Raw genomic sequence first — 25,000 nt, forward strand, 5'->3', positions numbered from 1 at the left:
ACATACAACATAGCACAGCACTTTACCTTCTGAATACCAAGGCTGCACAGTCTGTCTGTAAATAACTACAAAGACCAAATAAGGAATGTACCCAATGGCAAACAAGGCTTGCCGGTACAAAATCCTAGCTATAAAAGCAGCCTAGATTAACCATGCAGCCTCTATTGTTATAGACCATATACAAAAGAAAAGTTTTCCAGCCAGATACTGAATGCACAAAAGGGCTTGGCTAACGTAATTATTGACAAAAGCTTGCTCTAGGCTTCATATGAGGTGATTAACTTGCAAATAGGTTCCATAGTCAAAGAAAATATGTGCCACACTTGTTGCACAACAAATGTAATTAATTATGAGGTTTTAAAATTGTAATACAGAATTGTTTTTATGCATACTTTCATACAGTAGGACATCACAGCATTTGGTTTTAAGCCTTTGACTGTCCTTCAAATTCAGCTTGGTGTCTCACATGAGGCAGAAGTAAAAGAACTTCTCCAACTGCAATACGTAACATTACACGCTTTCCACATGAAGAGCTTCTGTTACGTAAACCACTGCGTGCTCACATCAGAGGAGATCCAACGAGGGTCTGTACTGGCTTCTCACAAAGCAGCAGCAATTATTTACCATTAGGAAATGGCTGTTCTTTATTCAGTATTCTGAGAAGTTACAGCATTGTTTTGTTCCTGAGCAGCCCCCCTTCCCCCCCTTCCTTAAGAGTCCAACCAGGAACTTAATGTTTGTTTAAATCAACACTGTTTTCCACCGTAAACAAAAAGACCCCCACAGACAGAGACAGCCTATGAGAATTGTAATAATCTGCAGCTAGCTACAGCTATTGATATTGATACAGAATACTACAATACAGTTAAACAAGGGACAAGTTCAAACTAAAATCTTCAAGAGTCAGGTTGAGAATCACTGTTGTACATTCACAAGCAGTCCTTATACAACACAGCTGGATAAAAACTGTGCCTGGGAAATACTGGGCGAGAGAGAGGATCATAAAATACGATCCATTTCTTTAGGAATGTGCAAACCAGCTAGAGCACTTGGAATATCAAATACTGTCCAGTTCTTTGATGGACTCAAGCAGTTCAGCTTAAAAGAGCTTTAGTCCACGTCCTGGGACATCACAATTTCCTTAAAAAGTATGTGACAAATTGATGGGTACTGTGAGCGAGACTGAGAAACGAGCGATCACTGGGGAAAACATATTCCTCACTGCTGAGAGATCTTCTACCATGAACAGCTTAACAAACTGAAAACTGTGCAGTGCATGAGACAGCAAACAACAGGGGTGGAAATAAGACTCCCATTCATAGCAGTTTCATCTATTGATGATTTCACTATGAGCTTGGTACCTGTAACACTGGGGCTAATCGAGCTCATAGTAAAACCTGGAATGGGTTAAATTGCTATGCAACAGGAGCATATTTCCATCCCTGAATAATACAATACATAACAATAAGACAAACAGTGGCGCTTCATTTCATATACAATAAATATTAAAGGTAATGTCCGAACAATGGAAAAGTATTCCAATAGTTGTTTGCATGCTCAATGGGTTTGTTGTGACAGCTGCAGCATGCAGCCAGCCTTGATCAGGGAGAAATGATCATCCTTCATCCTGCTCATGATTGCTAGCTGCCAATACTTCCCTGATAAGCACACCCACTCCACCCAAAGACAAGATTCAAGCAGCTCTCCAGAGAAGCCCACTACAGGAGGACGAGCTGGAGTGATGGCAGGTCAAAAGCAGACTCTGCAATCCAGCTAGTCTAACCATGCAGTAAACACATGTATTACTCTTTCACTCCAGTGTAAAGTTTGCATCACTGATCACTTATTTTTTGAAAACATAAAAATAAAAAACACAACTTTTAGAAACATCTACAGTCTAAAGTTTTGCCCTGGCGTGAATGGTTCACTACACTATAAATTCTTAAGGAGGCACAGTAGACTGTACCTATCGTCTCACTTTTAGCATACCAGCGCTTAATATTATTATTATTAATATTATTTATTATTATTATTTATCAAAACATCCGCGAGTTATCAGCAGTACTATACGTGCTACAATGTTTAGTTTTATTCCCGTGCAATGCAAAACAAAAGACAAGGACTGTTTGACTCTTCTTGCAATCATAAAAGTATGAGGTTTGTTTTGAGGAGAGGCATTACTGCTGCGCTTCTGGGTGATCATTGTAAGCGAGACGTGCAATGCAGCTTCCATCCCGGATAACTTTCTCTGGCATGTTGTACTACGCGTTCCGATAATGTACAACATTCACCGGGGATCACACTGTAACCCTCAGCATGTGCAAGTATAAATATACTGGATACTGGAGTCAAACCCCGACTCAGTTACATTTATTATCGAACTGCACCCAGTCAAAACTGCCTGTTTTTATTACAATGTAAAAATACTACAAAAATATATACAATTCCATGGCACGACCAATAATGCGTACTGTTACGTTGTGTGCTGTGCAGTACAGCAGAGATAGCCCTCGTTTACTGTTTGGAAATGTGCTACAGGTGGTGCTTGCTAAATATATCTTGCTGCGTAATTAAAGTGAAATTACTTTGCATGTGAAAATTACACAGATCGGGACGCAGCTTGCACCGAGACGAATTCTTTCAATCTGCACCAAACCAGCAGAGAACAGGCTGGATATCCGGTCTCAGAAGCGAGGCGCCCAGCCCTGTGGTTCACTCCAACATCGCCCCAGCGTTACTAACAACAAACCCAAACCGCCCGGTCCACACAGTACCTTCAAACCCCGGTCTGAACTACTCGTAACAGCGCAACACAACCCTCCCCTCCTGCCAACAGCACCCCGATCACAGCTCCCGACCGGTCCCCGCCTCTCCTTCCAAGAGAGGGGGCCTGTTTCTCTTCCGAAATCCCCGGCTTTTCCTTACCGCTGTCCCCAATGATGAGCAGCTTAAAGAGGTAATCATAGTCCCTGGCCATGCCGGCTCTCGGTAGGTCCCCTTCCGCCTACTCCCTGTTTCTCTCCAGGAATCTGTCACCCTGTTGTTTGCGAGTGTTTTTTTTTTTTTTTCTCCCCGGTCTCCGAGCTCCTCCTCCAGCGGCCTTCTCTCCTCGGTGTTTCGCGGTGTCAGCACTGCGTTCACCCGAAGAAACCAGCCGGAAACGCCGCTTCTCTGGAACGGTTTGACTGCACCCAACCCCAGCCAACCGGCAGCACTGCGCAGGCGCAGGAGGAGGCGGCGGCTGTCCAGCCTCAGTGCTGCCGCCCTGCGGCGAGGAGTCACACTACAGCGAGCCCGGCAGAATTAAAATCCGGTAACGTTTAATATTGAGAGCTGCCAGGAAACGCTACCCTCGGAAACCAAAAGATATCTTTAATGTGCAATACAGACGCGATACTGTGAATGAAATGAACTGCTAAGCGAGTAGCGTTCTTGTTGTCTTTGAAAAGCCACTTTACTAAATTCTGACGACACCAATAATAGGATTTGTCGTGATTGTTGATGGTAGTGAAACAGGCGGGACACATTTTCTGGATGGATGGATATTGGTAATTTTATCAATACTAAAAAAACGTGTAGATCCGTGCTTCTCAACCCGGGTCCTCGGGAACCCCCTGTGTCTGCTGGTTTCCATTTCAACCGAGCTCGCAATTACTCAGCTACACCCTTCACTGAACTGGTAATTTGCTAATTAGGCCTTTTTAATTGCATAAACAGATTTCAACTTAACTATAAAATGTTAAAAAATATATTGAAATCTGCAACTTCTTGGGAGCTGAGAACAATTAAAAAGCTCTGATTAAGCTAGTTATTAATTCAATGAATAGCTAAATGAATACTGTGTATCCAAACATGACGTCATCTCTTTTTATCAGAGCATTGTGGTGCTGTACCCCAGGACGAACCTCATTGTAATGACGAGACTGCGCTTTAAAAGGAGTTTGACAAATAGAATTGTTATCGGGCTTTCTGTCTATTGATTTGACGCATCAGGACAGTTTTATGCAGTAATCGATGTTGTGTGTACAGTGAAGCCTAGCATAATGTATGTTAGTGTGTGTTTTGCATTCAGTCCATTACTCTAAATGTTCTACTGCACTCCTTGACGTTTTTATGGTGTTATTGTGAAGTGCTTCAGGATCATTTATGATGAAAGGTGCTGTCTAAGTTTTTCTTAGGGTTACTGCACAAGAGGACCCCCCCCCCTCCTATTTCCAAGGTATATGCACGTCTGTATTTGCTGATCAATGCTATTAACAGTGCATGGACTCGCTCGGAGAAGCGCATTTGTACAGCAGAGGACCCCACACAGACAGGAACAAAGATTGTACAATTCCTACAGAATCTACTCTATCAAATCGGGATGTTTTATATTTAATGCTATCCATATAAATCACATTCATTGCGTATGATGTTACATGTTTGTGGCGCCGTGGTCTTCAGAGGCAGACTGGAAAGGGGCGTGCCCTCTCACCTATACATACAAATTAAAATTAACCTATACACACACATTTAAAACAAAAACAGCCACACTTTCAGGGTTGTTTGAAAGTATTCCAACTCGGCTTTTTATTTCAGCTCACCACACAGCGCCATCACTGCAAGGGCTGGAATAGCAGCAGGGATATCAAAGTGGGCGAGATGCCTCTTTCCCACTGCACACCCTCGGGGTGCAGGTTGGGTTAGGGTTAGGGTTAGGAGCAGGGATATCAAAGTGGGCGAGATGCCTCTTTCCCACTGCACACCCTCGGGGTGCAGGTTGGGTTAGGGTTAGGGTTAGGAGCAGGGATATCAAAGTGGGCGAGATGCCTCTTTCCCACTGCACACCCTCGGGGTGCAGGTTGGGTTAGGGTTAGGGTTAGGAGCAGGGATATCAAAGTGGGCGAGATGCCTCTTTCCCACTGCACACCCTCGGGGTGCAGGTTGGGTTAGGGTTAGGGTTAGGGTTAGGAGCAGGGATATCAAAGTGGGCGAGATGCCTCTTTCCCACTGCACACCCTCGGGGTGCAGGTTGAAGAGGCTGAGCTGTTTTCCACTGCAGAGCCGAGCTACTGACGTCACACGCAACGAAACACTTATTAAATCAGGTTTGCTAAATATTGCGCAAACAAGTAGTGTTCAAAAATCAAGACAGAATAGCTGTATCTTGTTTCGCTATAATTTGTAAATATATTTAAGAATTTCTTGTATAATCCACACTTTATAAAACCCAAAATTCCTCATCCTTGACTGAAATTATATTAATATGACTGTTCATTAAGTGTTTTGTTGCGTGTGACGTCAGTAGCACGTCTCTGCAGTGGAAAAAAAGCAGCCTCTTCTGCACCGCATGGCGAGGGCGCACAGTGGAAGAGAGGCACTGGTGGGTTGACCAGAGCACCCATGATAGATCAGCAGGGCAGCATCAGTGCTGCACTTTGCAATTAAGACCAACTATTCATTATTATTTCACATCAAAGCATTTATTAAATCTGTCATTTTATTTTTTTAAGCAGCCCGCATTTTAGGGTTGTAGATTTTCTCGAGTTTTCCGAAAGGATATGTTATCAATTCAGTTTCACACACTTTCCTTTTCTAACCGTCACAAGCAGTTTGCTGAGCATAGCAACACAATACCTCCACAGCAGGGGGCGCTGTGTAAGAAAAGGGCCAGTGTTAACTACAGCGCCGCTCTTCCACCGTCTCCATGCTTTATATTGGCTCGGGAGCTGAAGTCACAAAAGCATCACAGAATATTGATCAAAGTTAAGTCCAAGTCCCTCTCGGCCAATCAGCAACGCCAGACTCCCGAACATTTTGGGTCTTATTGTTTTGTCATCATTGGAATGAGGGGGGCACTGAATTCTAGAACAGGGGCATACCATTCCCATTCTTTCAAGGGGTGTATTCTATACTTAAAATGTCCAGCTCATTTTATATTAGTTTTAATTAAAGATGAATCATGCAAACATTTACAGTTGATCCCATTACCTTAATGCAAAAGCCTCTCCTCGCTTGCACATTTAGAGACAGTCCCCTTAAATACCACAAGGGCTCCGTATTGTGGAAGAGAGCGGGTCAATCTCATGTGTGTTACACAACCCGAACCGGTCACTGTGTTGCAATACACTGAACTGGCTAACACAAATGTTTACTTTTGGCAAATGTTGTTTCGGGGTGTTCAAATATTTAACACAAGCTGGGAAAATAATGCCTTTCACTTTTTTATTTTCTATAATAATATTTTTGAGTTTCAGCCTCAACACTTTCTTGCTGTAATGTAGTAGCTGGACGCCCAGTGCAGCCCCCTCCTCCCAGGTGAAAATGCCGACACAGGGCTGGTTGTGTCAGCTGCCCCCGGCTCTGTGGAGATCACGTGAGGATGGTGTCATCGATCTGCTCGCCGGAGTCCACCTGGCTCGCGATCTTCGTCAGAGATCTCCGGCACGCTTCGGTCAGCAGCTCACTGCTGGCAGTGTCCAGAATCGCAGACACGCTCTGAAAACAGGACAACAATCACAATCAATCATTTAGATTTACACTTCAGTTCAGGAGCAGGACCTCTGCTCTTCACAAACAAAATCCTTCTCTACATCTCAGTAGATTGGTTTTCTGATCGGTGGTACATTCACGTTTAACCCTTTACTGCCCTGGGTATGTTATCAGACCTATTTATTGCCTATTTTGAACACTGAGCAGCAAAGGGTTAAAGCAGGCAGTAAGAACAGGATCCAACTACTTTCCTGTATCACTGCTCTCTGTCCTCTGTGTCGGGGGCTGGCTCAGGGGCTGTGATTGGGGGGCTGGCTCGGAGCTGTGTCGGAGTGTTACCTGAGAGACGGCGCCTCCCTCCCTCATCTTCAGCAGGTTGACGATGGCCTGGTCAGCGTAGGCCCGCACGCTGGTGTTCTTGTCCTTGGTGTTGTCCAGCAGGGCTTTCAGGATGGGTTTGATCAGCACGGGGGTCATGGGGGGGGTGGGCTCCTTATTCATCCACCATACCATCTTCTCCGCCACCAGCTTGATGTCACTCGATGGATTCTGGAGACACTGTCAAAGAAATAAATTAGAAATACAGGTTACAGCTAAATTATTATTCGGTCAGGAGCCACAGTGCTACGTGTGTTTCGCCTTACAACAGATGACAGTGCCAGTGGAATGGCATTACGAGGCTGTGTTTTAATCCTGGTATTCCTGAGATTACTATGACTGTAGAAGTTCTTATTGTACTGAATGGTTTGGTTGTAGACAGTTACCTGTATAACATGTGATCCACAGATGCACTGATTATTAAAAGTCCCTGTAAGGTTAAAACCACTAAATAACAATAAAAGGGCTAGATAAGAATGAAGGTGGATATTAAAATGCAAGCAGAGTTTATTGAGAATAGCACTCGATTGAGATGCTAGGAGGGGATGGGGCAGGTGTACCACGAACTGGAGCCCGTGCTGAACTTTACCTTTACAAGATGCGTGGAGACCTTGGCAGGAACACTCCCTCCCTCGCTTTCAATCTGGTGCCTCATTAGAAAGCCCACGGCTCTGATCCCACTCGTGGCAATGGGGATCTGCAAGGTGACAGACAAGGCACAGTCAGCACACGGTGGTACAGGTGCCCACGCCGCGCCCTGGACACAGCCCTGCGCCGCTCAGCCATTCTCTTACCCGGTCCGCAGCGGCATTGCTCAAGATCATGTCAACCACCTCCGCGCTGTACTCCTCGCTGCAAAGCTTGCTGGGAGCTGCCTTCATCGCAATAGAGAGAGCCACACTCCGCCCATGTCTCACCATCCAATCAATACCAGACACGTCCGCTACATACAGAGAGAGAGAGAGAGAGCGAGAAAGAAAAGAGAGAGAGATGGATATTCAGGGTCACATCTAGTATTCTGAGAGTCAATCAATGCACCTCCTGGCTGTATTTCTATCTCTAGCAATGGAAAATACAACTGACCAAGCAAAAGAACGTTCCCTGCAATTAGCTCAAAAATCAACAACAAATGAGAAAACCCCAATCAATACCGGTACAGTGAAGTATGTGTTTAACCCACATTAAACAGCTCAGATAATACACAGACAGAGTCTGGATTCAGGTCCTTACCCAGTATGTGCTGCTGCAGGACAGTCTGCAGCTCGTCCTCCGGCAGGAAAGCGCACAGCTCTCCCAGGCAGCCCGCTGAGGCCATGCGCATGGCATCCTGGGGAGGGGCAGAGACACAGACAGAGACACTTTCAAAGAGGGGTCCGCAGCACACACAGCACCCAGGGCTGTGCTCATCGAGCGCTGCCGTTTAAACCACTGCAGTGCACTGGGAGCGAACGTACACACGCCTGGGGGCTTATCAAAAAGGGAAGGGTCACACTGCTTTGCAATGGGATGTGTACTTCCACACATGTAGTACCACAGCTTTCAGCAAAGTGCAATATTTGCTAACAATTGAGTCATTTTGTGTTAGATTTAACTGGAGACCGCCGTGCTGTGCAAGTAACTATCAAGCTGTTTTACTGGAAACACAAAGTTGCTTCCAGCTTGCAAACCATCTGAAGTTAATTATTTTATAAAAATAGAAGAGTCTGTAAAAGTTTAGCACGTCGCTAAAACCCACGTTTAACGTTAATGAGACCGGTTAGTTTACTCTACATAAAAACCACATCCTCTGCACTAGCCTCTTGCATTAGCACCTGTGGTCTGAAGAGAATGTGATCTAGCTCCTCAGCCTCTTCAATTGCATTGCTATAGGCGCGATGCTCGCTACAAGTCACTACCAAGCGGCTTCACTAGCTCCAGAGTTCGAAGGATACAGGCAGACCACAGCCGCCTCCAGTGTGATGACTCACTGAAGCTGGCCTACATTCTCATGCAAATCATTAAAAATGTCTCAATGACTGTACTTTTTATACAAACATTGTTCAGCTTGCAAATAACCCTCCGTAAGCCGCGTGAAACCAGGAAATATGGAAACATATTTGGAATAAGCAACAAAGCAAGATCTTCAAAGGGTTCCAAGTTGATGTGATTCATACACAGAATTATGGTTTTGCATCAGTCTTGGGTAAGGTAAAGCAGACACCGCTCAACGCTCACAGGTTGGTGAAACAGGCATTACAAGCTGCAGTGCATCATCCTGAGCACCAGCGAGCACCCCCCCCCCCCCCCCCCGCACTCACCTCATCGTGACCCAGCATGCTCAGCAGAGTGGTGGTGATGCTCCTCCGGATTGCAGGGTCCACCTTACCCCCGGCCCCCTGGATAACAAAACGCAGAGCCTGCAGCATGGTCTCCCTGAGAAGAGACAGCACAGATCAGTATAGGGAGCTGTAACACACCCCAGCGCCCGGGCTAACTCTCGAACAAGACTTTAGATCCCCCACTCCCCAGCGCGGGGGGCGGGGTGCTTACCTGACCCCGGGGTCCTCGGCCGAGCGGATCCCGTTGAGCTGCTCTGTGAACAGGGGGTCCACCTTGGTGTGGATGGCGATGAGCTTCCCCAGCGCCTGGGCGGCTCGCAGCCTCACCGAGCGGTTCGAGTCCTGCAGGGCCTTCAGGAAGGTGGTCTGGAGCTGCGGCAGGAAGGGCTTGAGGAAGATGCCAACCTGGAGGGGCAGAGACAGCCGTTACTCTTCACAATAGGGTCTGCTCTTATATAGTGTCTTTCACATTACGCAGCTCGAGGCAATGAACATAGCAGCCCTATTAAATATGATTGCTGCAGTAACAATAATATCATCATCTATTCTAGAAATAAGAATGATATTCTAATAACACTACAAACCTCAAGAAAATCTAATCCCATTTAAAACTGCAGAATACTTTAGTAACATAGGAAAGGTAACTACTCAAATACAAGACCGGAAAAATACAAACAGAATTAGTTATCCTAGGGCAGTGTTAATGCAGAGTTGCCTGCAGGGCGGCATAGTTGAACTGCAGTTGTGTCGAGGATGATTCTCAGGTCTCTCGTGGTAAGGCAGTATGAGTGTCACAGCCCAGTACAGACCCCTCCCTCTCTCACCTTGGCAAGCAGCAGGGTGAGGGTCTCCAGCAGCGCCACCTTGACGTTCCAACTGAATCGATCTCCCAAGATGCGGATGAGGGGTCCGGTGATGTTGACCACGGAGGGCCGCAGCGCCTCAGCGGAGGTCAGCTTGATGACCAGCCCCAGGGCCTTGGCTGCTTCCTCCTTCTGCTCCGGACTGCCTGTCAGCACCCCCTCACGCAGCACCGGCAGGATGGAGGTCACACCCTTCTTGGGCAGGCAGAACCCTGGCAGGGTCTCCCCCTTGGCTTCATTCCCTGCCGTGCGAATATCCCTGTGCAGGTCATCGATCAGCGCCAGCTGGCTCCCAGCGTCAAGTTTCTGCAGGAAACGAACCAGCGATAAAGTCGGCTACCAAGTTCAAGGCTATCTCTACGAAAACAAAGCTCTGCTTGGAACAGAGGCAGATCCGTTCCTGAAGCAAACGCAGAGCTGGGGTCGTCTGTCCTTCCTTTGTTTTGTAAATAAAACACAAACATCTTGATACCCAATTTTCAGCTGGCTCTATCTTCGAAACTTGTCTCCTGCATGCATTCACATACCCCCCCTCCCCCCCACCCCTTCAGTAATGGTTCAGTAGTTTGACAGTGATCCCAGCACACACTGTGTTAAAAGCTGCTTGTTTCTGTGTTAATTACACCAGTGGGGGAGAGATGACCAGAGCTGTGTGTGTCAGACAACTTTTCACATCAGACTGACATCCAAACAGCGGCTGGGCTGGGCAGGCATCCAAGGAGTTTGAATTACAAACCCTCAAAAACGCAATCCAACACCAGCACTAACCGCTTTATACCCAGAGCTACAGCTGCAGAGCATTACATTTCCCCAGCAAGTCTGTGTGCTTTAAAAAGATAACATTCACACAGTTTATAGAAACCCGGCTCAACTGAAACACTTGCAAGAGAATACAGCACCGGGAGATTTTGGTATGGAGTCAAGAACAGGGCTTTGGGAATCACACCGTGAAGACCCACTGTAAAGATCAATGCGCTCGTCAGTTTGAAAGGTTTTTTTGTTTGACAGTTTTTAAACACGATTTTCTTGATGTTTAAATTTACCGTTATACCAAAAAAAAAAAAAAAAAAAAAAAAAAAAAAGGCAAGTCAAACATTGAAGTCTGCGACATAAAACATTAGAAGAGTCAGTACTATAGCAAGCGACTCATCCATACCTTAAACACTTAGTGTACAGCGTATTTGTACCTGTGATCATTGCTGGGTTATAACTAAATGAGTAAACATTTAGAATGGAATGATTAGTTACTTTGCACTGTAACTGAATTAGAACTGGAATGACTGCAGCATCACTGGGATTAGAATGACTGCAGCATCACTGTAACTGACTGGAATTAGAATGACTGCAGCATCACTGTAACTGACTGGAATTAGAATGACTGCAGCATCACTGTAACTGACTGGAATTAGAATGACTGCAGCATCACTGTAACTGACTGGAATTAGAATGACTGCAGCATCACTGTAACTGACTGGAATTAGAATGACTGCAGCATCACTGTAACTGACTGGGATTAGAATGACTGCAGCATCACTGTAACTGACTGGAATTAGAATGACTGCAGCATCACTGTAACTGACTGGAATTAGAATGACTGCAGCATCACTGTAACTGACTGGAATTAGAATGACTGCAGCATCACTGTAACTGACTGGAATTAGAATGACTGCAGCATCACTGTAACTGACTGGGATTAGAATGACTGCAGCATCACTGTAACTGACTGGGATTAGAATGACTGCAGCATCACTGTAACTGACTGGGATTAGAATGACTGCAGCATCACTGTAACTGACTGGGATTAGAATGACTGCAGCATCACTGTAACTGACTGGGATTAGAATGACTGCAGCATCACTGTAACTGACTGGGATTAGAATGACTGCAGCATCACTGTAACTGACTGGGATTAGAATGACTGCAGCATCACTGTAACTGACTGGAATTAGAATGACTGCAGCATCACTGTAACTGACTGGAATTAGAATGACTGCAGCATCACTGTAACTGACTGGAATTAGAATGACTGCAGCATCACTGTAACTGACTGGAATTAGAATGACTGCAGCATCACTGTAACTGACTGGGATTAGAATGACTGCAGCATCACTGTAACTGACTGGGATTAGAATGACTGCAGCATCACTGTAACTGACTGGGATTAGAATGACTGCAGCATCACTGTAACTGACTGGAATTAGAATGACTGCAGCATCACTGTAACTGACTGGAATTAGAATGACTGCAGCATCACTGTAACTGACTGGGATTAGAATGACTGCAGCATCACTGTAACTGACTGGAATTAGAATGACTGCAGCATCACTGTAACTGACTGGAATTAGAATGACTGCAGCATCACTGTAACTGACTGGAATTAGAATGACTGCAGCATCACTGTAACTGACTGGAATTGCAATTTCAACTGCAATAGTAAGTGGAGCTGCCCCAGGTCAGCCACCTTGGTGATGCTGCTCAGCGCGTCCCAGCTCTCGTTCAGCACCACAGCGTCCCTGTCGTTGAAGAGTCGGACCAGGCCGGACACCAGGCTCCGGGTGTGGGCGCTGTAGTCAGCCTTGGTCTTGCTGACGTAGCCGTTGAGGAGGGTGGCGGCCGCTCTCCTCATGCCCATGTCGGCGCTGTGGCTGGCCTCCAGGAGGTCCTCGATGATGATGCGCTGGCCCACCTCGTCCTCCACAGACAGGATCACCGCCTGGCAGCTCGCCAGCTCCTGAGGGGACCAGGGAGGAACAGCACCACTGTCAGAACGCCATTCATTCAGCTTACCTACACTTCTACCATCTTACTTAGAATCTGTTCTTATTTTTATTCAAGTTTTTAAAAAAATAATAATTTATGATTGCTTACAAAAAGCAGATAAAATAAAAAATATCGAATTAATATTTTTTTAGATTCTAGCTTTAATCATAAGGCAACACAGCTGAAAGTAGAGAACAAGGATCAGAGGGGCACAGAGACTGAACTGCTCCCACAGGCCAGGCTTCAAGCTTGACCCAGGGGCAATGCCGAGAAGCTTGCATGAAACAGCTCGTAAACAGGGAGGAAAGCACCAAAATCCATGACAGGCTGATCGCTGAGCCCTTCCCCTCCTTCCTCAGCTCTTACCTGCTCTACCTCCTCTGCCCCGAGCTTCTCCTTCAGTGCAGACATCAGAGCGGGCAGGATGACAGCGAGGTGGCGGGTCAGAGCATCGCCAGCCACAGCCGACAGGAACGCAAGGACACGGGTGTTTACCGGAGGAGCCGTGAGCTACACACACAACGCAGAGCACAGTTAACTGTTACAACACTTTACAGTGAGAAGAGACTGGTCTACAGGTCTCACAATGATAGGTGTCTTTAAAAGGATTTCTTCAAGACCGTCTTAAGCAGGCTTGAAATCCACCACGAATCCATTATTAAAACTCCCCCCTCTCTTTTTAATGCAATTTCTGAATCAGGTTTCACTTCACTATATAAAAAGGTGGCTAAAATACAAAGCCCACTACAGCAGCCCACCTTCTTTAACTTGTCATGTGGACTCAAACTGCAAGTAAGCAACAGTTCAAAATACTACACTCACCTGAAATAATGGATATCATGAGATTTTTTTTTCTGTACTGAATCACCCCAAAGCTTTTCTCTTTTCCTTTATGATTTCTGAGGTCTCACCTTTGGCACGAGGTAAGGCAGCACTGATCGACTCTTCACAGCCATCACCTGCTTCAACCCATCCAGGGCAAACTCAGAGGTGTTCTCATCATCCTGCAAGAGAAGCCGTTAGCATCCTCAAAGAGGTTCCTTCCTGGAGCTTTAGTCTAATTGCAGGTACAATAAAACAGGCACTATGAACCAAACTTAATTTAACACACTGATCTTTTCAAACAATCCTAAAATCTTCGGCGACTAGCAACTTTTATCTAATTTCAGACATCACACCTTGGTTTCCTTTGCATTATATCTTTCTGACAGTCATGTACACGTGGCGAGGGGCCGCGCTGCTGGGGTACTCACCAGCTGCTCCAGCAGGGCGGGCAGGATGTCGTCCAGCGCCTGGTATCCGATGGTGCAGTGCAGCTGCTCGAAGGTCTTGCCGGCCGCCTCCCGCACCTCCTCCAGGGGGTCACACAGAGCCTTCCGCACCGTGGGGACCAGGGACTCTGAGAACACCAGCACCTGAGAGACAGGCCGGTAAAAACACTGAACCAGCAAGAACACTGCGAGCACTCTGGACTGGAATCAGACTCTGAGAGGCAAGCTGTGTAAACCAAACTCCCCACACCAGAAACGCGGTGTCAAATTCAGACAAAACGGAAAAATGTGTTGCATGCAGCTTGTTGAGACGCAGCTCATGAACTTTGTTTAATACTGACCGCGTCCTTGCTGGTTGACTTCATGATCTCGCTCAGGCCGATGCAGACCCCTTGCCTCTGGTCACTCTTCTCCGAGCGCAGCCCCTCCTCCAGGATCGGGATGATCTCAGGGAGAATTTTCTCACCCAGCTTGCGCACCAGGTCCCCCAGAGTCCGGGCAGCAATCTGAACACACATAGCACAATTCACTGAACAGTTACAGACAAGACCACTTCATGAGACGCACGCTGACGTCTCTGATGTGAAACACAAAGACTCAACAATCACTGAAACACAATGCTATAATAAATATATATACAAAGGCAGCACAATCTTTCAAATGATAGGGGGGCAACGTCGTGAACATCTGCACTAAAAGGAAACACAAGTGATGTAACAAGGAATGAACTGCTGTAATCAACACTTACAATACCAATGAAAACACACAACAAAATCAGAAGAATGCTCCTCCGAGTACCAGATCAAAGCGAGGGTCCTGACTCTGACTGGGGCTGGGGGCGATTCCTGCAGGGCGATGTTCTGACCCCCCGCTGGTTGTTAAACTGGAGTGACTGCGGGGAGACCTACCGTTCTCTTATCAGGGCAGGTGCTGGCCAGGAAGCCCAGGAGCAGGCTGAAGAGCGTGGGCAGGATCTCCCGCAGCGTGCGGGGCGTGTTCGACACCACGATCTTCCACACGTGGAGGGACGCCTGCCGCACCACCAGCTGAGTGTCCGAGCGGCCCATGTAGAGACCGGCCAGCACGTTGTTCCTCCTCACGTCACCGAGGGCACCGATGATCGCCTGCAATCGCATTGAAAACACCGTCAAGAGATACACGACAATGGATTTGGAGCTTTAAAAAAACGTTTAGTTTCAAGCTATCCGTGCCCTATTCAATTAACGATGACATTCAAATCAAATCACCGTTGAATTGTTAATATTATCGATATCGCTTTCATTGTTGTTATTATGCAGTACCTTGTTCGACTGCGCTGTGCCAAAGTTGTCGTCCTCGGAGGCGGTCTCAGTCGTCATCTTACCTGACACGCCCGAAATGTGGAACAGCAGGTCGCCTAGCAACTGCACGGAGCTGAACCTGAGAGAGAGTGATAGAAACAGTAGACTCGGCTGAGAAGCAGCGTATTGAAGACTGAAATACTGCTTGGCATGCTGGCTGTTTCTGGTTTCAAACACACGTCACTTACAACATTTTTAATATCATCCCAAATCAAATCTAAGCAGTCAATGAAGATGGTGGTGTTTTAGTCTTAAACAACTACTACTACTAACTATATCAAGAATAATAATACACTTACTGCTGAACCCTAAGAGCCAGTGTGGTGTTTAAGGGGCTGATCCAGTGCTTGCCATGTTGTAGGCTCACTGTACAAGCCTGCGTGTGAGAGTGTGTGTGTGAGTATACAGGACGCCTCTCTTTACCTGATCCTCCACAGGTCATCGAACAGTCCCTGCTCCAGCTCCGGCAGCAGCAAGGCGATGGCGGTCTCTGCGTACATGCTGATGATCCTCTGCCCCGCCCGCAGAGCCGTGTCACGCACGTACTCGTTCTCATCGGCCAGAGCCTGCAATCGAGAGCGACCATCAACACTGCGCACCCGCGGAACACACTGCACAGCAAGGCTCAACACTGCGCACCCGCGGAACACACTGCACAGCAAGGCTCAACACTGCGCACCCGCGGAACACACTGCACAGCAAGGCTCAACACTGCGCACCCGCGAAACACACTGCACAGCAAGGCTCAACACTGCGCACCCGCGGAACACACTGCGCACCCGCGGAACACACTGCACAGCAAGGCTCAACACACTGCGCACCCCCCCCCCCCCCACCCTGGAATGAACAAACCCTATGGACACTACACGGACAAATCAACCAGTGTGTTCATGCAGCTCTATTAGCTACTGCTGGGTACGTGCAGGCAGTTGCCGGCGGGCTACCTTGAGAATGCAGGGGATGATGGGTCCGACGTAGGGGGTGAATTTGTCCCCAAAGGTGAGGGGCAGGTAGATGAACATCATGATGTAGCCATCGCGCACGTGAGAGGCGATGTCCACCTTGCTGGCCGTCGCAACCACGTCCGGCATGAGCTTGTCCAGCTTCTCCACGCCCAGGCCAGCCATCACCTCGGCCAGACCTTAGACAGAGAGGACCAACAGGTCAGAGAGACTCAGGCTAGTGAAACAGGGCAATCACTCAGAACAGAAACACTAGCAGCTGCGTTCGCAAGGCATTCCACACGTGCAAAGATAAACCCGGGATTCTCCTAAATGCAGAAGTTAGTAGAAGCTTTAAGTTCTAAATAGCTCCGGAGGTTCACTTAAAAGCTCCTACAAGCATCAAGCTGCCAGTTTCTTGCTAGCTCTGCGTCATTAGCAGTTTGCTTATCTGGAAAAACCAACCTTTAGACAAAAAGACACTGAAAAAAGGAGTTCCTTTCTCTTGAAATCAGCACCACTGTACCTCTAACTTCAATCGCAGATGCCTACTTGACCACTAACCTTTGAGTAATGCTGCCTTCGGCGAGGGCCTCCACATTTCTCTCCTCCGGTCAGTCTCTTATAAGCTGCACCTTGTATTTGAGTGTTTCAAAGGTTCCTGCTACACTTGGTCTGTGAAGCCAGCCGTTCCTTTCCTATAAGCTGCCCGTTGCTCAGTAGTAACTGTCAGACTCACCTTGCGCTGCCCCAGATCGGTCCACTGAGCTCTGCTCCGAGGCCAAGGTCTCCATGAGCCAGGGCAGGAGGTCGTCGAAGCAGGACTCGCCCATCCCCTTCACCATGGCACCCAGCGCCTTGGCAGACACCGTCCGCACCTGCCAACACCGCCAGGAGCAGTTACATTGAGCGCCTCAAAACACCCACCACAACGACGTGCTCTATTTAAAAAGGTCATAAACCTCTCCTCAACAGCCACCTTGACTGGACTTCTGAGCAGCATTTTGAGGGAGTAAAATGTTTTATTAAAAATACAAAAGTTGAGAACAAACCCACCTCGGGTACAGGATCCAACAGGGAGGCCTTCAGTCCTGGTATTACGCTGGGCAGGTAAGGAGACAGGTCCTGGAAGAGGACAAACAGAAGTTGTTTAAAAAAGGACATGGCACGTGACTTCTGCCCTCCTAGCAGGATAGCTGTGCCTTCAGCTTCCACTTCTTCCCACACAAAGGGGAGCCCTTTTAATGAAGCTGCAGGCTGTCCTATTCAATCGCACTCCCCCCCCCCGTCTGCGCACCTTCTGGTCGGTGAGGGAGTACATGTTGCCAATGATCTGCGCTGCCATCTTGCGCGTGTCGGTGGAGCGGTCCTGGAACGCGCGCTGCACGATGGGCATGATGAGAGCCAGCGAGGGGGCGTCGATGAAGTGAACGAACTTGGTGTCCAGCAGCGTCTGCAGGCACTTGTGTGTCTTCCTGGAGGGGTCCGTCAGGGCGTCGAGCAGGATCGGGGTGATAGCTGCAAATCAAACACACAGCCACCCTTCAAGAACACACAAGCACGCTACTGCAGGGAACAGCAAAGACGTGGGGGCTGTTTCCGTGGTACTAACAAGACCTTACTACCAACAACAAGACTCGTAAACCTGCTCTATAGCAAACCTGTTTTTACCATCATTCAGGGATGGGCATAAGACTCCTATTGCATAGCAGTTTCACCCATTCCAGGTTTTACTACGAACTTGATTATCCACAGTGTGTAGGTAACAAGCTTGGTGTCTATTTGACTGGATCAAAACTGCTATGCAACAGGAGCCTTACTTCCATCCCTGTGATTGCTGAATTCAGCAATGTTAATTATGGGGTCAATGCATCAAGTTATAGTGCTACAGTATATAACAGTTATTCCCATAAACAAGGGTTTAAGAATAAAATAAATAATGGAAGATCAGAAACCCAGACCATCTGTTGGATCCTAATCTAATTTTTTTGACCTACACTTTATTGATCTTACTTGCTGATGAACGAAGACGTTTGAAAACCATTCTACAAATTCTCCCTATCCTTCAGTTTAAAGCACATGTGTCCTGGTCCCCGCCCCCCACCGGCTGCTCACCCAGGATCTCCGGGTTGCGGATGACGGAGCCGATCAGCCGCAGGGCCTGCTGCCCAGCCTTCTGCACCTTGACGTGGGAGTCTGTGAGCACCTCGGTGAGCTTGGGCACGATGTTGGGCAGGCAGGAGGAGAGCTGCTTGGGAGCGCAGAACGCCATGGCACCGAGGAGCTCCACAGAGCCTGGGAGAAACAGGGGGCAGAGTGAGCATGAGAGAGACACAGGGAGACACGCCAACCCGAATTGCTGGAATAGATGCAGGGAAACAAATGAGACTCCTACTGCAGAGCAATTTCACCCATTCCAGGCTTTACTGCACGTCATGAGCCACAGTGTATAGCTAAGAAGCTCAGGTGTGTGATTAAACTCATAGTAAAACCAGGAATGGATCAAACTGCTATGCACTAGGAGTGCCTGAGACTTACCCTCACTACATAGCCACTACACAGTTAACGTTTCCAATTCTTTACATTAGAGGACAAAAAAAAAAAAAACTTAACACAAGCAATATCTTATATAAGGGAAAAATGTATCTAGAAGTCTTACACACTTGAATATTTCTTGTTTTATGGAACCATCACATGGCCCTTAAGTTTGACAGACAGCAGCGCGAATGCAAAGGAAACGAATGAAGGGAACGAGAGCAGCGTCTATCCACCTGCTTTGGTTCTCCAGGACTCCTCCTCCAGAGCCAGCAGGAGGGAGGGCAGGACCAGCTTCACGCCGTGGGCACTCAGGTTCCTCATCACCGCCTTGGCACAGTCATCAGCAGCCTGGGGGACGAGGTGGAAAGGAGAGGGGCAAACTTACACCAAGGTCCTGACTGTGCAGAGATCATCACTACACATCTACTGAACTACGAGCGAGACGGGGATCAGTTCTAATGCTGATCTGCTAACACACCACCCCCAGATCACTTCTAATGCTGATCTGCTAACACACCACCCCCAGATCACTTCTAATGCTGATCTGCTAACACACCACCACCATCCAGAGACAATGCACCTGATCAGCAATTTCAAGGGTTTAGGAGAATAAGATTTGAAAACGTATTGTTTAAACGTGCATACTGAAAGACTCATTTTATAGTCAAACAAGGGAACACACTATGTAATAATCAAGCTGTATAAATCGATCAATGTCCCCGAATGGCTCGTCCAGTCCTGCAGGGAATGGCTGGTTTCCACTGACCTCTCGGACGTACTGGTTCCCGTCCCCGAAGCAGAGCAGCAGGTGGGGCAGGACGTGCACCACGTAGGGTTCGAAGAGCTTCCCCAGCATGTTGCAGAGCATCTCGAAGGCAAACAGGGCTCCTGCAAACAGCAGCATGCAGAAGGGTGATCAGAGAGAGGCAGTTACACCCTTTCCAGTTTCTACAACAAGCTTGTGTCTTAATAAACTCTTAATAAAACCAGGAATAAACCAAATGTTAAGTAGTCGTCCCTCACCTTCCCGACGCCGGAAGTTCTTCTTGTCCTGGATGCCGTCGGTCAGGGTGGCCATGATCTCCAGCTGCTTGAGGGACAGGATCCCCAGTCCCTTCACCAGCCCAGCCAGTCCGTACGCAGCCCCCTTCCTCTCTGCGTACTTATCAGACTCCAGCAGAAGCTGCAGCAGCTTCTGAACCATCCCGCCCGCATCCTCCCTGATAGCAGGGACCAGGGGGGGCAGGCAGCCAGCCACCGATTCCTGGACCTGAGGGGGGGGGGGGGGGAATAAAGAGGCTTAGACTGCAATCGGCTTTAGTGAGCCTGCAAGGGTTCAAAAGCCCCCCGTTCACTGAATTAACAGGGCGACTCAAACTGTGTTCTGCAAGGACACTGCTGGGCTGTCCTGATGCTGCAGTTTACTTTATTTTGCATGTTCATGGAGTGTAATGCTAAAGGACTGGTTGACTTGACAGCTATGGCTGGACAATCAAGGACAGCGAAACAGATTTGTGTTTTTCATGTTGGCACCCCATGGTGAAGGTCAGATTTCCAAAGCTGCTACACAATGCAATGAGTGTTGATGACTGACCTGCTGGGAGGGAGTGCACAGCGCGGTGATAAGCTTGGCCACAATGGGTTTCACTTTGGGGTCGCTCTTGTCCAGATGCTTGGCCAGAGAGCCCATGAGGATGACCACACTCTGCCGGACAGAGTCGTAGCTCGCGTCCTGCGGAGCATTCTTCAGGAACTCCTCAAAGACGGGCAGCAGGGAGCTCACGTTGTCCTGGGACAGAAACAAAAGAAATCAGATATTGTGACTAAGGACACTGTAAAATACTGACGCACACAGATAGTTTAAAGATCACAGTGTATCCAGATCGTGACATTCTGAAAATCTTTACCTGGAAAGCTGCCTCTGCAGTGTGTACTTCACAATCCTGTATTTAGTTTATTTTGTTTACAAGTAGGATCACTTAATTCGATGCAAGCAGGTAAACCTGCCGACACAGACACCACATACCTTCCCGTGAGTGTTGAGAGCAGACAGGGCTGCGTCCAGCATGCACTTCCTGACCTCAGCATGGCGGTCATTGAGGGCTTCAGGGACAAAGAACTGGAAGAGGGGGGTGACCTGGGAGCCGTCGAGGTACTGGGAGAGCTTGTTCAGGGCCAGCGCGATCCCACACCTGCAGGGAGGCGACAAGAGATCAGCCTGGTTTAGGACCCAGGAGTTACTAGGAGTTTAATAAGACACACCTGAGTTTACCTATAACTGTGGCTAATCAAGCTCATATTAAAATGTGGCATGGGTGAAACTGCTATGCAATAGGAGTCTTATTTCCATCCCTGGATAGTTTGGATGATTGGATCGTTAAGAGCCATACTGGTCGGCTGCAGAAAATTGTGTATTTTGTGTTTCCTAAAAATCATTTTATATATAACAAAAATGCTTGATTAAATCAAATGGACACCCTCCATCTATATATGTGTAGATGAGTTCACAATTCATGCAACCCCCCCCCCCCCCCCCCCCCCCCCCCCCCCCCCCCCCCCCAACCCTAATTCCCAGCCCCAAAAGCAGCCTGTGTGATAGCAGCAGCTGGATCTGCCTGGTTCTTGGGTCTCCCCAGTAACAACCTGAACAGTACCTGGCCTCCCACTGGTCCGGAGGGGCTTCAGATATCACTCGACCCAGAGCGTCCAGTACAGGCGGAGGCCTCTGCAGATGAAGCACACACACACACAGCAGTAATTAACAATGCTCTTCTATCTGTGCCAGTGTGCTCATCGCTCTGAATAAACTATTCCTTTGAATGCTGGGAGGGACTCACGTAGAGCTTCTCCTGGTAGATCTCCATCAGCTTGCCCAGGACCTGGGCTGCCTGCCTGCTGTACTGAGCCACGGCTCTGGAGAGCGCCTCGGCCCCAGCCTGCCGCACGGCCTCCTCGTGGTGGATCACATCCCCGATGAGCAGGGAGCACAGGCCAGGGTCCAGCTCCAGTGCCATAGTCTCCCACAGCCTGGAGAGAGAGGCAAAGACAGGGGGTTACAAAAGGAGAGGATTTTAAACTCACATGCCTTGCAGAGCATCCCATGTGCTATTCACACAAGGGAAAGCATTCACCTCTCTGCCAGCGCCCTGCCCTCCTCCTCCACGTCGAAGCGCCCCACCCAGACCCTGCGCAGGAGGTTCAGCCCATTCTTCTCATCGCTGTCCACCGTGGGCAGCACCATCTCCAGCTCCAGCAGCCCCTGTTTAATCAGATCAGTTTTAAACAACGAGCATGCATTAAAGATCTGGTCAGGGCAAAACAAGGAGTTCAACAAATATCTGGTCACAACGGAACCAGGGAAAACACTTTCCCAGACTCCACACCTACTCACCGCCCTGAAGGGAGGTTTTCCACCGAGCTCCACACACAGGCACGACGTAACTATTGTGGTCTGTTGTGGTCAGGAGACTACAAGACTTGCAGAATCTTTTAAATTAACCAGATTGAACCTCGGAGTTTTCAAACTAATTTCAGCACTGTACAGTCAACACCCTTGCACAATGCCAGCCAGCAGGATCCGCTATGCAGAGCCCTGCTCCCCACCCCGCTAAAACAGCTTTAATAATAATGCTAGAGCTGCTGGAAGTCCCTGCAGCACACACAGTGTACTGACCCGCAGAGCAGCGTCCCTCACAGCGAAGCACGGGGACTGCAGAGCCTGCAGCAGCACATCTATCTCCTCCTGCTCGGCGTAACCACAGCCCTCCTCACCACTGCTGCTGGCACACAGAGAGGTCAGGGTGCGAGAGGCCAGGACCTGGGGGGAGGAGGAGGGAGAGCACAGTCACTCCAGGGGCACATAGCACAACACAGAGCAGCACTCTGCACATAGCAGTTGGATTAACCAGCAACTGCTATGTAGATGCACAGTTTAGAAGGCTGTGTGTTTCAGCTGGTACTACAGGATAGAGACACTGGCTTGCAGTACCTGCAGTCGTGGTGCGCCGGTCCCGATCAGTCTGGTCAGCAGCAGGAGCATGTCCACCCGCGGAAGCAGCTCCGGACCGTTCTGAGTGGAGAGGAGAGGAGAGGAAAGGAACACACCCCCATCAGACAAGCAGGGCAGCAGAGGGGAACACTGCCGCACGTACAGCACAGCACCTTGCATTTATTCGATGGGGGGGGGGTCTTATTTTTTTTTTCCAGTACAAGTCATTTTATTAAACTCTTCTCTGTTCCCAGCGTCTCTTGTGCACTGGTGTCCCGGCTCGCATTACCTCGTCCACGAGCTGCTCCGGGCTGGCTGTGCTGGAGCGGAGCTGAGCATGCTCATTGATGACCTGCAACGCCTGCATCAGCAGATCCTCCTGCTCCTCGCTGTCGTTGGTCGTCTCAGTCAGCACGGTCTTCAGGAAGGGGAAGCAGAACGCAAAGGCAGGGGCCGACAGAACTACACAGAGCACAGGAGAGGACGTTGCGTTGCATATCTATACCCACACACGCACACACACACACAGAACCGTTAGAGATATTTCACTATCTTATAATATTTTATATAAAAGAGACAACTTCCCTTAATGTTTCGGTGTGTTTATCATACTTCTGTCAAGGAAAAGTGTGTTTGAAAACAAACAGCGGAGGCGCGTCTAGGGTTTTGATGCCATGGTAACTGCACTCACTTATTTCTATTTAAATCTGTTAATGTGTTTGTGATGTCATTTACTACAGAGATAATGATGTAATGATCTACTACTGCTTTCTTATTAAACCTTCAAGCATCGTGGTATTGAGTTTATTTATTAGACACCCTAAACAACAAATATTGGTTTCCTCAATGAAGCGATTTCTCCCGATCGTACTGAATGTGAGTGGACCACGCAGGGTGGCTCTCCCTTACCATTGCTGTGCTGGACCGTGTGGCTGTGCAGCAGGCTGACCGCTCGGACCGTGGCTGCCCCCAGCTCCTCCTGACCCCACGCTTCGTCCAGCTCGCACTCCGGCTGCAGCAGACGCAGCGTCACATGACCTACCAGGAAGCCTGACGGAAACAGACCAAGAAACCACGGTTACAGCTGGCAAGCACGCGGCCTTCACGGACACAGCCGTCTGCAACGAAGACCAGAGCACTAGAGAGGACTGTCCTGGTGCAAGGACGATGGAGACCTAGGAGGTGGACACTCTGCGCCTCAATTCACTATTCATCATCTACACCACATGTGTAGATCAGCATTTATAATGTACTGAGCATTTCTGTATTACTTTATAACAGCATCAGATCCGAGCAAGACAATGAGATTTCTTGACACGCAACAGAGAGCTCTGGTTATAGAAGTGTGGGATTTTGCACACAGTGCATCAATTGCAGTTCAAGTCCTTGCGTTCCCCCTTCTCTACAGACCTAGGTTTGTCAGCTCGGCAGGCATCACGCAGTTGGCCAAAGCCAGGAAGGGCTCCTTGATCCTGGGAGCCGCCAGCGGGGATTTGAAGAGCGGCAGGAAGGAGTGGATGACCAGGGGGATGTGCTGGGACAGGCCTGAGGGTTTTCTGGTCACTACTGCAGCCAGGAGGCTCAGGGCAGACTGCAGCTCCCGGTCCAGCTGCAAAGAGAAGAAGAGCAGGGCATCAGTGAAAAGAAAAATACTGCATGTGTAATGCTTTAATAGGGGGTGTGTATAGGGTGCAGTGTGATGCATGTGTACAGGACACAGGGCTTGTACCTCCAGCAGCTTCTTCCTGATGGCAGACTCTCTCTCCAGCTGCGCTTGCATCAGCTCCTTCTGTTTGCTCGTCAGCTGCAGCTCCTCTTTGATTCCTTTCTTCTTTTTGATTTCCTGAAACGAAGACAACGCCAGAGAGGATTTACATGTTTTTTGCCAAAATCTGCCATCTTCCAAAATTCAAAAAACAGGCTGGGCAAACAATACATAGTCGGACACTAAACCAGCAACACTGTGAGCTCTCTCACCTCTTTCAGCTCCAGCTCCAGGATCTGCTCTTTGTAGGAATAAGCCTTGTTCTCACGCTTCAGGTTCCCCTTCTTTGTGCTCTCCTGCTGGGTGCTGGGGAACAAAATCAAACAGTGCGTTGTCACTATCATCATCACCGTCATGGGAACCTACT

General features: G+C 48.3%; 1 protein-coding gene across 1 annotated transcript; it reads right to left on the reverse strand.

Moving 5' to 3' along the window:
* Positions 1-5,443: 5,443 nt before the first annotated feature.
* Positions 5,444-24,989, reverse strand: LOC121307724 (eIF-2-alpha kinase activator GCN1-like). The gene is made up of 36 exons (XM_041239975.1): positions 24,846-24,989; positions 24,598-24,711; positions 24,279-24,477; positions 23,778-23,918; positions 23,158-23,330; positions 22,869-22,949; positions 22,554-22,697; positions 22,012-22,139; positions 21,718-21,907; positions 21,535-21,605; positions 20,907-21,072; positions 20,475-20,669; positions 19,904-20,150; positions 19,647-19,768; positions 19,114-19,228; positions 18,458-18,637; positions 17,640-17,860; positions 17,399-17,467; positions 17,082-17,220; positions 16,346-16,542; positions 15,825-15,967; positions 15,363-15,480; positions 14,970-15,185; positions 14,403-14,567; positions 14,044-14,205; positions 13,702-13,794; positions 13,157-13,300; positions 12,492-12,761; positions 9,992-10,336; positions 9,379-9,572; positions 9,147-9,261; positions 8,080-8,176; positions 7,644-7,792; positions 7,439-7,546; positions 6,811-7,029; positions 5,444-6,477 (listed from the first exon to the last, which is right to left on the reverse strand). The coding sequence occupies exons 1-36, from the start codon at positions 24,987-24,989 to the stop codon at positions 6,352-6,354; spliced, it is 5,700 nt and encodes a 1,899-aa protein (XP_041095909.1). The 3' UTR covers positions 5,444-6,351.
* Positions 24,990-25,000: the final 11 nt, after the last annotated feature.

Source organism: Polyodon spathula, chromosome 58 (genome assembly GCF_017654505.1).
Source record: "Polyodon spathula isolate WHYD16114869_AA chromosome 58, ASM1765450v1, whole genome shotgun sequence".
Taxonomy (NCBI): Eukaryota; Metazoa; Chordata; class Actinopteri; order Acipenseriformes; family Polyodontidae; genus Polyodon; species Polyodon spathula.